A 14,116-nucleotide genomic window follows, 5' to 3' on the forward strand; every position below is an offset into this window, starting at 1 on the left:
TAATTAGTTTTGAAATTCAAAGTTAAAAAATAAATTTCGAGTTGACTTACTTATTTTTATTGTGAATTTTTTAAAAAAAGAATATGCTACAAACAAAATTAAAATATATGGTATGTAAAATTCAGTTTAAAAATATAAGAGTTAGAAAGGAACCTTACTTGTATTAATTTTATTTATTTTTATAGTGGAATTTTTTAAAAAATAATACGGTATTAATAAAATTAAAGTCTATACTATGTGATAATTTGATATTGTTAACAGTGACTCTGCAATTAATAAGATCAATTTTTAAAGATACATTATAATATACTTTACATAGGAAAAAGAATTCTCTAAATTAAGAAAATTATATATATCTAATCTATTAGATTTAGTTAAAACTAAGAAAATTAAAACGAGAAATTTTACTTGAATCTATTTACTTTACTATTATATTGGATTTTTATAAAAGAAAATGAGCTACTAAAAACAAAATTAAAATCTATAATATGTAAACTTTAGTATACAATTAACATAATTAGTTTTTCATACAAAAATTTCCCAAAAAAATAATAAAAAATCACTAATTCTGCGAATTTATGGTCATGTAACTAAAATTGACTCCTATCAATAAACGATCTAGTGAACAAAATTATAAAAAGTTTAAGAAAGTTGATTTAATCATGTGAAATTTTCTTTATTTAATTGGATGTTAACCTAATTTCTATTATAAGATTAAAATTGTTATTATTATTAATGAACTTATGATAATATAAAAAATTAAACAAAGATGTCACAAAATTTTCATATTTAAAAAATGGATAATGAAGTAAATATATATGAACTTATCATAAGGATGTCATTTGCAACAAATCTTTTTATTATACTTACTATTAGATAAATATAAAATATAAAGCTTACTAATTGGGAAGTTTGTAGCAAAATATATATTGAACTATGCAAAATTAGTCTAATTTTATTACTTAATTATTGTATGAAACTTGAATTTAATTATTAAAAATATTTTATTGTATCAAGAAGGTAATATGTTTTTCAAAATTCAGAATAATTATTATAAAAATGATATATAAATATTTTAAGCTCATATATAAAAATATAGTTTTCAAAAAAGTTATAGTCTCATAAATGAAAAATATTATAATATAGTGCAATCGTAACGTCCTCATTGGGCTGTCACTTAAAAGTGATTGCTGCTAGTGAGGTTATTGGGTCTTACATATAAATTCCACATCTTCTCCTTGCACAACCGATGTGGGATTCACGGGGCATGATAGATATGAGCATAAACTCATAAATAAAAAAATAAAAATCTTTAAAAAAGGAATCTCATCAATATTGTTTAAAGAACAAGCAAAATGAAGTTTTATCCTAATTACTAAACTTAATGTGTGTGTGTGTGTGTGTATATATATGTCAATCTATTTTGATAACAAAAATATGATGATGAATATCAATTGAAATAAACATTTTCAAAATATTAATATAATAGTTAACTTGCCACGTGGCAAAAAAATAATTAACTTAGTCTAATTTAAAAAAAATGTCAAGATAAATATTTGAAATTATATATATATATATATATATATAAAGTTGTATCCATAGTCATAAATAGGGTTAAAAAGTAATTTTATATATAGTATAAGGTCATAAAGGTAAATATATAAATAAACAATTATAAATGTATATACAATTAGGACTCAATTAATAAATGCATATAAATCATTAAATACTTAATAATTTTATTATACAAGCACATTCTTGATTTAAAATATATAATCTCAAAATTTATTTATAAAAAATATAATTTCTTAAAATAAATATCTATAAAAAATCTTTTCAACATTATTAGTAACTAAGAAAATATGCAATAAGAATGTCTAAATATTGGACACTTTTGAAATATTAATAGATAAATCTATTTAAAAATTATTAAAAATAGATGATTTGCACTTCCTTTCTAACAAATTACATGGAGGTCATCTATTACAGTTTTAAGAATTTGAAATTTAAGAAAATGTAATATGTTTTCTCAGTAATATCATTTTATTCATCCATATTTGGTATTATAATTCATTTTCAATTATTCTAAATTTGTTATTATATACATTAATATTTGAATGCTTATATAACTTAATGAAAATTTCAATTGCAATGTTAAAATTTTTGAAAATCCATCTAAAATAACCACTCTAAACAATGGCATGTGCATTGACAGGCAAAAAAGCTACTATATACATAAAATTGTATCACATGCAATAAATAGGATTAAATAGGTAAATGTCTTCTGATATAGGGTTAGAAAGGTCAATATATGAGAAATAAATAGTATTATAAAGGTAAATACTTGTTGAAATAAGGTTAGAAAGGTAAATACCCGTTGAAATAGGGTAAGAAAGGTCAATATCTAAATAAAAAGTACTCTATATATAAATTAGATTAAATTTATTTTAAAAATATAAAAACTTTACTTGAATTAATTTGTGTAGGTATTTTTGCCCTCATTTTGGAAAATCTTATTTGTAAAAAATTGATTTCCATGTAATAAGTTAATTGTACAATTTATAAACGAACAATTCATCCAATCTTGATCCCGGGCTGTATAGATGTATACATCAATGGATTCAGTCAGTAAACATTTCCTGCTTCGACCTTTTTGTTGCTTTTTGTTTAGTTTGATTCGAGACACCAATCTTGATTTGATGATAATTATTTTACATGTTTCTTTAGTTACAACTCGACCGAGAAGGATGAAGTGGAGTGGAACAGAGGACCATATATATATGACTACTTACGAAGCCTTCACTCGAGATATATGTACATCTTGAATTTCTATATTGATGAAAATATATAATGGTAAATATATTTCTATTGTTATCTGCCTTGTAGGCCAGGTGCTGGGCCTAGAAGAGGCTTGATCCTAAATTGTCCGGATCCAGTTCCCGAATGTTGTTAATTAGGCAACGTGAGCCCTATAACGGGCTCTGTTCGTTAGCTTCTTCGGGAAGATCCCACAACACTTGATGTAAGCCCAGGACCATCGGTTCACCCATTGTGGGGGATCAGGAGGTGCACTTTGATAAGCGTCCCTTGCCCCACACACTCTCTAATCTATCTATACTTCAGGGAAATTTACTTGAATAACAATAAATATTATTCAATAAATACTCTTAAATTAATGCAATTGAAAAATAGAACAAAAAATAATTTTTAGAGATACCGCCGATTTTGTAATGAAACAACAGTTCATGTATTTCTTTTCCTTCTTTTCTTTCCCCCCAATACTTTGCAGTCTACATTATTCGAGACGAGAGAGAATAAAGATGTATCGTTTCACAAATTTTCGCAATAATTGTCTTGTCTGAGTAGGTTTCCACATTTGACTTGTCAAGGAGAATCAAATTCCATGGCATAGAGTCATCTATGCCATGGAATACTCAATGGTTGAAACGAGAAATATCTCTCGAAGGAAATTCCATATCTGATGATCCAGAGAAAAACTGCTGTGTGATTCACCTCCGGGCAGGCAGTCCAACTTCGTCCCACCTATAGGCACACCTTCTATTTTTATGCCGTAGAAGATTGGAATGGAACCCCGATCTTGCAGAACTCAACAAAGCTGGTAAGAGTGCAAAATCAGAGGGCAACATGAGATGACTCAGTTGTTTCTTAAGAAACTATTCGCGAGGGAGGAGCAATTTTCCCGAATCTGGCCTTCCAATCCAATCAAGACACCGAGGCTCGACATCTTCATCATTGCACGGGCAAAATCCATCCTGAAGGTCATCCCACCATCAGAGGCATATGCCCTTACGAACCTTGCAGTTCTCTCATCGGCCATCAATTGCTGATCAGAATGTAGAAGTCCTCTCCCTTTCAACAGGCTCCGGTAATAGTGAGCACCGAAGCCTCCTGTTGATGATATTGAAGTCAATAGATCCTCCTCGTGATTTAAGCCTGAATGTGACTTGACCACTCTTTGTGATTTCATTAGCATAGGAGAGACATCACCACTGCTAGTGCTGTTATTACTGTCATTGCAGTTCTGTCTCATCTCAATGAGAAAATCAGCAGCAATTGTCGGGTCTGGCAGCCCCGTACCTAAGAAGTTGTGCAGGCGATCTTTTATGAATTCGCATCCAATGCTCCCAATATTATGTGCTCCTTCCAAATATTAAATATACATATCAATTCAAACTTTCAGCCAATTTGATTAGAGAGGATCTTAAAACAGGCAAGGTGTTGATCAGTACCTAAAAGACTGACTGTTTCTCTTTCAGTGAAGCCTCTAAGATGAAATAGGTGTAGTATCTGTCTAACATTATCATCTGGTCTAGGAATTTCAGCCATTGCTTCTGAATAGTAGGACGTAGTGCTGTCTCTCCTACCAGTTAAAAGAGGGTAGAATGGGCCACCAGCCTGTAATCTCCAATATAAGACCAAATCCGTAAGTCTTCCAAAGAGAAATACTAAGACATAATTAAACGCAAATGCCGGAGATACTGATTGACCCTTAGGTTATCTGCCAACATACAAAAGAGAAAGGCTCAGTTTTGAAAGGGGAAAACTACTACAAATTTCATGACTGACACATCACGTGCTATTCCGACCAGAATGAGCAGTAAACTGGCCAAATCTAAGGATTCTCAAGCTCTTCAGTCCACATGAAGAGATGACAATATTGCCAACACGATGCAGTTCTAGAATCATGCCAATGGAAAATGAATGACTAGTTGCAAAGTTCTAACTAACAAGTCCGTGATCTATAAAACAACCAAGTGTATAATTTGAATAGACCAACCAAATGTCTATTTTAACAGAAGCAACATACCAGAACAACGCCTTCTCTTGTGGCAAGGACTAGAATATCAGCACAAGAAACTATGCCAGGGCAACGGTTTTCGATCTCCTCCTTTATCATATCAATTTTTTCAAAACCCTTCAAGGTCCTATTGGGCACTGCATGCTTTTCTATGGGATGACTTTGGTTTCCATCTCTGTCATCCAGAAAAATGGAAGCATCACAGCCCTGATGTCAAGAAAATCTCACGAAATTATGACAATAAACGGATACAAAATCGAAGTATATAGCCCAGTAACGTGGACAACAGAGGTCGGCCTCCAGGTTGAAAATAACACCCAAATGGGAAGACAGCTAATATCCGCGATTGAAAAATCAATATGCACATAAGGAACCCTGGTTATACCAGACGGAGTCACAAGAATCACTGCGGCAGAGAATTCTACTTTCCTACAGCTAAAGAATAAACATAAATTCCTCAACAGTTAAATCAATATTGTCTGGATAAATGGTTGCATAGTGGAACAGACACACCAAATTCTGGAACAATTGACGTTGCAAGAGCTGTGCAAGTTCACCAAATCGTAAATAGCTAAAGGTGAAGCTCAGCACTTGCAAGCAGTGGATCACGTAGAAACCTCCATCGTCATATTTGTGGAATGTTCAAGAAGCAGCTACTAGCAACATCCGCATGCCAGGGAATAAAGGAACAGAACGAACTGACCTGAATGAAGCAATCGTGGAACATGAGGCGGAGGAGAGCAGCTGAGACCTCGGGGTGCTGAGAGTGAATCCTCGCCATCGATTTTTTCACTATCTCCTCAGCATCAGGGCAGGTGTTGCGATAGAAATCATACTGAAGATGATCACCATTGCTGTTCTGACTGAAGGAATCTCTTTGAAGAAGAAGAGAGGTAAGAAAATCGAAAGAGATGGAAGGATCGATCGGAGTAGGAGAGAGAGAGGAAGAATCATCATCGGTTTCGGCGACGTTATCGACATTATGAGCGTAGCGATTCCACAAAGATACAAGAACGGAGGTCAAGAGAACCAGAATCATGCATTTGCTCCACAATTTTGGCATCCTATCTTGATCTTCTTTCTTCAGCACACTGCTGGACGCTGCACCTGCATATAGAGAGAAGAAGAGCAGGGTGGAAAAGAAGAAGACGAAGATGATGATGGAGGGAAAAGAAAAGAGGGCAGTCTGATTACGATTTGACATGAATGCCCTTTACCAACTGGTTTTCTTTTTCTCTTTTTTGGCGAACCAAAATAATAACACAAAACGAAAAAAGGGGGGGGGGGGGGGGGGGGGGGGTGTGTGGTGGGGGGTGTGGGGTTGGTGGAGACCAACTAATTGGGTAGAAGCCCGGAGACCAGGGCCCAGGCCCACGAAGCCCTTCCCCTAGCCCAGCTCCTGCTATTATCCACTTTTTTAGGTCTCCGATGATGATGATGATGATATATATATATATATATTAAGTGATGAACTCTATTAATCAGAGAGAGAATCTACATAGTACATTTATCCAAAAAGAACTATTGAAGAAAACTATTTATATCAAGTTCAAATTTTAAAACTTCTAGTAGTTAAAAGAAAATCTAAGCTTGGACTTTAAATTCAAAATAGATCGGACTATAAACTAAGTTGTACAAGAGTTGTAATCTGCTGTAGAATGGAGGAAATAGTGCTGCATTTTCGTTGAAAAATACGAGCATTCCTTTCCCACGATATTTGATAAATATAGCAGGTCCAACATAAACGCAATATAAAAGAATCAAACTCCAGACCTTTAAAGCGACAAACTCACCCCACTTTAGATGTCCAATTCTTAACATGTTTGTGAACACCAAACTTGCTTAAAATACTCTTCCAAAAAGCTTGAGTAAAAGAGTAGGTAAATAACATATGGTCCCGAGATTCAAGTTCAAAATTACAGAATTCGCATTCTAGGGTCATTACTGTAAGCTCCCATCTCAGTAGCCTCTCTTTTGTAGCAAGCCTTCCTCTCTTTTGTAGCAAGTCTTTCTTTCAAAGCGAGCCAACAAATAAAAGAGGCCATTGAAATGTTTCACGGGAACCATACTACTTTACTCCATTGAACCTTTGCTTTTTTTGTTCGGAGCTACTCCCAAGCTGAGGTAGAAGTAAATTGTCAGGATCTAGATTAGTCCAAACAATACTATCTTGCTGCTGTAACTGGAGCGGATATTAGTAACTTCAATTCTTCGGCTTGGATGTAGGATGTCCGAGGCCACTTCCATCCACCAGACTTTAGAACAAAATTTACCTTCAAGTTTTTTCCAATAGTCGGGAAGCATAAAATCCCCTAAAACAATAATCCGAGAGAGGGATATTTATTAGTCTTGGCTCATGCCAAAAGAAAATATTCTCACATGAACTCACACTATACCTAATAAACGATTTTATTAAAAGTCGCATTTGTAATATTTTGTTCCAACTCCATGAGCAATCACTAGGAGCATTAAGTGCTCATAAACTCCTGCTTTTAATGACGAACTTGTGCACTGAAGCAACCCAAAGAGAACCTGATTAAGTAGTAGAGTCTAAACAATCCTTAAAACACAACTTTATTCCAAGTGCCAAGATCTCGAATGCTCAACCCACCTTTACCCTTGGGAAGATGAACTTCTTCCCACTTCACCTTTCAGCCTCCTCGTTGGATTTGATCTATTCCCTTCCATAAGAATGTTCTGCATTTTTGGTGGACTAACCTGATTAGCTTCTTTGGGAGGATGAAGCACGAGCACTAACAGTTCACCTTTGATTTGTTGGACTATCTTATCTGCAAGTACATAACACTTTTTGAAAGATAACTTCCCAGACAGTAGTGGTACACCCAAGTATCTAACAGCTAGCTTTCCTTTCTTAAACCCCGTGAGCAAGAACGAAGTGTCCTGGTTAGCCATAATGCCTCCTCCACAAGATAATTCAAATTTATCCGGATTTAACTTTAAGCCCGAGAGACTCTGAAACTTCCTCAAGATATCCAAAATAGCTAAGAGTGAAGAATTAGTACCATTTATGAAGATAAATAATTTGTCCGCCGCAAAGCATAAATGTGTAAGATCAATGGTTTGCATCTTGGATGAAACCCAATAGAACCTCCACGGGCCGCTCATTAAGCAGCTGAGTGAGTACTTCCATGCCAATCACGAAGACAGATAGGGAGAGAATGGATCGCCTTGCCTTACTCCTCTCCTTCCCGGAAAATAACCTACCAAAAAACCAACGAGAGCAACCGAAAAATATGGAGAAGTAACACACACGAATCCATTCCATAAACTTCGCAGGAAAATACATATCCTCCAAAGTATTTAGCAAGAAATCCCAATCTAAGGTATCGAAAGTCTTCGTCAAATCAATTTTCACTGCACACCTAGAGAAGAGAGAAATCCTTTGATAACTTCTTTCTAATTTTGTCTGATGATGATGATATATTATAATAAAGAGAAAATTTCACCTCAACGTAGATTTACAAAACTGTTTACGAAAAACTTTAAGGGTGCATTTAGTTCGCATGAATGGAAATTTCATTACGAACATATTATATACGTAATACCTATTACATTGTTTGTTTTGACCCGTAATCGTAACTGCAATTATGGATAGGACTTGCTACCCGTAATAGACCCCGAATTGCAATGCCCCACCTCCCTGTTCATAATAGGTAATACAATTATGTAATAGAAATTGATTTATTAAATTACCCTTAACCATCTTCAAATTTTCAAAATGCACCACTCCTCTGCCACCCATCCTCCCTCGATCGCTGTTGCCGGGCGTCACAAATATTATTTTAATATTTATCTTTTTCATAAATAGACTTTTGGTATTTGTTTTTTTGCCACTTACATTTGTTGGATGGGTATTTCCTTGCTTGTAAAGTAGGGGTAATTTCATATTTTTGACTTAAAACTCTCTATACATTTTATTAAACCAACTTTAAAAATTGTAATTCACATATCCTCTGTTATATCCAATCAAACAAATAAGCTCTTATGTAATCAGAATTTCTATTATTTATTAATTTATATTACACACTTATTCCATTCATGATAATAGCATAAGAAACCAAACATACAAAGGAATCGTCAAAGTTTGAACTATAAAAAACTAATAATAATAATAATAAGGGAAATTGCACTGGTGATCCAAAAAGTTTTACAAATATTTCAATGTGGAACAAAAAGTTTTTTTTGCTACTTAATGGTACAAAATGTTTTAAAGTTGTTTCAGTATAATACAAATCGTCATCTCGCCATTGACGCCGTCAAATCGACGCTGATGGTGCAAAATCAATTTTTGTGGGACGTTACATGAGGGTACAAAATATTTTGAAATTGTAACTTAATAGTACAAAATGTTTTATGTAAGTTACATGATGGTGCAAAAATTACAGATGTTGTAAATGACGGTTTCACGGCGTCAATAGCGAGATGACGGTTTGTACTATACTGAAACAATTTCGAAATATTTTGTACCATCAAGTAGCAAAAAAAAACTTTTTGGACCATATTGAAACATTTGTAAAACTTTTTGGACCACCAGTGTAATTTACCATAATAATAATAATAATAGAAAAAAAAAACTTTTTGCCAAACTAAAAACTTTTTGAAAAACCCTAGCTATTTTTTCAGAAGAAAACTACCCATATAGCCTGCAACTGCCCACATGTTTTTTACATGATATATTAGGGGAAACAAAAGAGTTGCAGCACTGCAAATTTGCAATTGACATAAAATTTGGGGGCAAACACAATCATTGTTATCAAAATCGGGCTGGACTGGCCGGTTCGAAAACTGGCACCTCACCGGTCCGATTCTCAGTGAAGACTGAATATGCAAAATTGAACTGTTGAATCCACGGAACCGGACGATTTTTAAGCAAAATCTCTTTAAATCGACCGGTTTAATGGGCTCTTTGGGTTTGCTTTTTGTGTTTAAAAATGTTGAAAATTATTATGTTTAAGGCATGACTCCACCTCCTCATCTCTCGCTAGTTACCAATATTACACCACTCGCTAACCACATAATCCATGCTTCGCATTTGGTCTATGTACTCCAATTTAAAACTTTTATAGTTATTGGATAATTATTTTTTTAGAGACAACTATTGCATGAATGTATTCCATGTAATTTTTTTGAATTGGTGTATGTTAAACATCAGTTTTCTTAATAATATAAATAAAATTTATATTTTAATTAAACGTGCGGTCCGGTCAATCGAATTCCTGATTGGACCCGTAAACCTATGAATCCATGTTCTTCCCGATTCAACATCCAGTCCGATTTTGATAACACTAAACACAATAGTTGAATTGGAAAGCAAAAGGAAATCGCCTTTTTCTTTTCATTGTATTTCTTTTGATTTTTTTTTTATCTAGTAGTTCAAATATGTATTTTTCGGGCAGAGCATGGGTACAACCATCTAGTACGAAGAAATCATCAGGTGGACCAACCAAGCACATGTGGGACCATCTCAGTTGAACGCAACGGAGATTAGTTCCTTTGGGATTTTTTCGGTCTGATATCCGAAAGTCCCCAATTAGACTCCGACTAATTCAGTTAAGCTGGGTCGACTTCACTAAGAAGTAAAACTCTTTTATCGCTGATTTTATACATTTATAAGAATTCGAACACGAGACATTACTTAAGTAAAATAAGCATCTAGCTAATTGAACCAACTTATATTGGTAATTTATTTAGTATTTTAAAGCATGACAGATCTATAGTTCGTTTGATGTTTAAATATGGACTTATCATGTTCACCAAAGTAGCTTCTATTATCAACTTTTTATATCTATAATCATCTGAAGAAATTATCCGATGGATCGAGCACATGCGTTATCCTGCCGGTGATATTGTTGATCTCAACGGAGTTACAGTTTCTAAAATATTTTCGAGCATAGTGTGTCTTTAATCTATTTGTTGAAATTAATTTTCATTCGAGCTATCAACTATTTATAACTATGATTATTTGAAGAAATTACTGGGGGAATCGAGCACATGGGTTATCCTGCCAAAGATATTGTTGATTCCAATGGTGTTTCAGTCTCTACAATATTTCCAAGCAAAGCATGTCTTTAATCTATTTTTACAAAATTAATTCTAGTCTGAGGATCAGCTTATCGAATCGTAGCCATTGAGTAATTCCTATATAGTCCTTTTAATGATCTTTTTTTTTTAATAAGTAGTATCTATGTAGCCAAATCGTAGTTTTTTATGGTCCTTTGGAACCAGTGATAATCTCTGCATATAACAAGTAGAATTACTGGGTCTACATTTATGACCTGTCAGTAGACTATTAGGGAGATGGCAATTACATATATATATATATATATATATATACTCGGAGAAAAAATCCATGCGTCCATGGGAGAGTAAACTGACAATTTCGTTCATGACTTACGTAAATTGTATCATCTGAATTCCTGAAAAAAATGTTATATCGAATTCGTCCCTGGTCACATCGAAGTCGTCCCTGGTCACATCGAATTCGTCCTTTGTAACATCAAGTTCGTCCCTCGTCATATCAAATTTGTCCCTGGCAACATTAAATTCATCCATGGACACATCAAATTCGTCCTTGGATACATCGAATTTGTTCCTGGTAACATCAAGCTCGTCTCTGATCACATTAAGTTCGTCCCTGGGCACATCGAATTTGTCCCTGATCACATCAATTTGGTTCTCGGTAACATCAAATCCATCCCTCCGTCAAATCTATCGTTAACACTGGACGGAAAAACATTGTATTCATCAATATCGTCCTTTTATGTAACTGTTCAATTTATTCCCTCTTTTTTGTCCCCTCTTTTATCACTCCTTTTCATCTCTGGTTCATAACATAAGGATCTTTTTAATACATAAGAACCTTTTTTATACACATCAATCTAGGCCTCTCACGGAGTTATAACGGCAAAGAACTGTGGATGGATTTGATGTTACTAAGGACCAAACTGATGTGACAGAGGACCGAATTGATGTGACCAAGGACAAAATCGATGTGTCCAGGGACAAACTTGATGTGACCAAGGACGAACTTGATGTTACCAGGGACGAATTCGATGTGAGCAAGGACGACTTTGATGTGACCAGGGACGAATTCGATGTAACATTTTTTTTCAGGGACCCAGATGATGCAATTTGCGTAAGTTAGAGACGAAATTGCCAGTTTACTCTCGATGGGATGGCTTGCTGAACTCTGTATTTAGGGTTAGGTTATATGATATTAGAGCTTTAGGGCATTGTCTTAGTATACCATTGTTCTCTATTTTATGAAAACTATTCTAGTTCACTGTATGTTTTGGTGGGGTCATGGTGATCTTGGTGATCTATATCTCACCGAGTCATTTACCTATTCGGGCGAATTGAACATTCCATGACTTTTATGGAGCCCCTCTAATCTCCAGGGAATTGCTATGCTGGTCTCTGCTCCCGACCTTTTATTCATAAAAAAAAGAGCTTTAGGGCATGTTTAATGGGTTACAATTCAGATTCCGTTCCAGATTCATCCCGTACGAATTTCGAATTCTGTTATATATATATATATTCCATCTGAAATTGGAATTGCGATTCCGAGTGGGCCTTTCATCATGAACAGTAACCGTTTATGTTTTTTTTTATTTAACGTTACTTTATTGGGAAAAAAATTAACGTTATTGTAAAATTAACAAAGAGAGGTATCACTTACCTTCTATCTTTGTTACGTTGTATTCACCACGCATTTTGATCAATCAAATATATCTTTTTTATAAGTAATCAAACATAAATTTCAAAATTTCAGTTTGTATATTCTCTTTAACAAATAGGGATAATTGCACTTATGGTCTAAAAAGTTTAAGAAATATTAGACTTTGATCCAAAATGTTTTTTTTTATTACTTGTTTGTACATGAAATTTCAAAACTATTTCTATGTAGTAAATTCTGTCATTCTGTGCTTACGGCAATAACCACCCCTTCCTTTTTTTTTTTCCTTCACTCCATTATTTTCTCACTCCTCTCTATCTTTCTCCCAATCAATACACGTGCATACCCTTTTCTTCTAAAAAAATATTATTATTATTTTATCATAACTTCTACATATTATATTTTTTATTGTACAAAATCTTCAGAATTTAATTGACAATGGGAGGGGAGAAAAAAGGACCACGATCTATCCAATAAACTAATTTTTCTCGAAAATATTTAATGCGTAGAGAATAAGTTTCTCTAGCAATCTAATAAATTCATGGGCAGCGAGGATCTCTACTTGTCTAAAAGAATCATATACAACAGTAATTTTTAACAAACATGATCGCGTGGCCTAATGGATAAGGCGCTCGCCTCCGGAGCGGGAGATTGTGGGTTCGAGTCCCATCGTGATCGATCTTCCCTTCCGTTTTGGGGCATTGCTTGTACATATTGATGAGGTAAGAGTATACAAACCTTAAGGGTTGGGATTTTGCTGGGCCCATCGACCGCTATAACGGGCCTCTCCGCAATCCTATCTCCCCCCAATTTTCTTCATTTTGCGTATTCATTTATTTATCCTCTGGGCAGGGCCTATGACTGAGTATGAGCTGCCCATTTCTTCCTCCTCTTTGAAAAAGAAAAAAAGAAAAAGAAAAAAAAGGAGGAAAGAGAAAGAGCAGTGGGTGTGTCTCTGAATCTCCGCATGCATTGATTATGTTGCTCCCCCGAGATACCGAAGAGCCGCCCCTACCATCCATACCATAAATAATCGAGCAAATGCATTTCTTTGTCCTCACACTAAGATCATCTCAGCAAGAGCCCTCTCTTCTAAGCCTTTTAAGTGTGTCCAATTCTACTACACGGGAGCCATGTAATTTAGAGGTACACTCAATAAAAAGAGGGACTTTTCACTTGAAAAAAAATCTCTATTTTCAAGTATGTAATGAGGATCACATACTTATTATATTAATTAAATGAATATAGATATTATATATAATTATTATTAACTAATATTAATTTTTTCGAAAAGGATTAAATATTATTAATTAAACATAATTTAAAGCAATGACTTAAAAAAAAAAAGCGAATCAACGCTGCTGTGTGAGGCTAGGATTACCGATTCGTCTCTCTGTGCAGAGAGATGAGTCTCTCTACACAGTAGAGCTATGTAGAACCAACTTCAGCGGTCACGCACGCTGCCACCTGGCACAGAGACGCGTATGAAATGGTTGTTGGAGGTGGTCTAACGGATTTGCTCTTATTATATAATCAACCAGTTAGTTGATGCTCCCGTGGTGTGGGCACCTATATTCTTTTTTCTTTTAATTAATTTTTTA

The 14,116-nt window shown here is 34.4% G+C and overlaps 1 protein-coding gene and 1 non-coding gene across 2 annotated transcripts; one reads left to right on the top strand and one right to left on the bottom strand.

The window, feature by feature from the left end:
- Positions 1–3,268: 3,268 nt before the first annotated feature.
- LOC116212648 (putative Peroxidase 48) lies at positions 3,269–6,026 on the bottom strand. Its single transcript, XM_031547282.1, has 4 exons — positions 5,523–6,026; positions 4,829–5,026; positions 4,251–4,416; positions 3,269–4,161 (listed from the first exon to the last, which is right to left on the bottom strand). Exons 1-4 carry the CDS (start codon positions 6,021–6,023, stop codon positions 3,656–3,658), a joined length of 1,371 nt encoding a protein of 456 aa, XP_031403142.1. The 5' UTR covers positions 6,024–6,026; the 3' UTR covers positions 3,269–3,655.
- Positions 6,027–13,120: 7,094 nt separating this feature from the next.
- TRNAR-CCG lies at positions 13,121–13,193 on the top strand. Its single transcript has one exon. It is a non-coding gene; the product is annotated as a tRNA-Arg (tRNA).
- The last annotated feature ends 923 nt before the right edge of the window (positions 13,194–14,116 follow it).

The sequence above is a fragment of the Punica granatum genome, chromosome 7, assembly GCF_007655135.1.
Source record: "Punica granatum isolate Tunisia-2019 chromosome 7, ASM765513v2, whole genome shotgun sequence".
Classification (NCBI taxonomy): domain Eukaryota; kingdom Viridiplantae; phylum Streptophyta; class Magnoliopsida; order Myrtales; family Lythraceae; genus Punica; species Punica granatum.

Coding starts and splice junctions, on each gene's coding strand:
- LOC116212648 (XM_031547282.1), bottom strand. CDS start 6,023: ATGTCAAATCGTAATCAGACTGCCCTCTTTTCTTTTCCCTCCATCATC. Junction 4,417..4,828: donor CAAGAGAAGGCGTTGTTCTG/GTATGTTGCTTC, acceptor TGGAGATTACAG/GCTGGTGGCCCATTCTACCC. Junction 4,162..4,250: donor AGAAACAGTCAGTCTTTTAG/GTACTGATCAAC, acceptor AATATTTGGAAG/GAGCACATAATATTGGGAGC.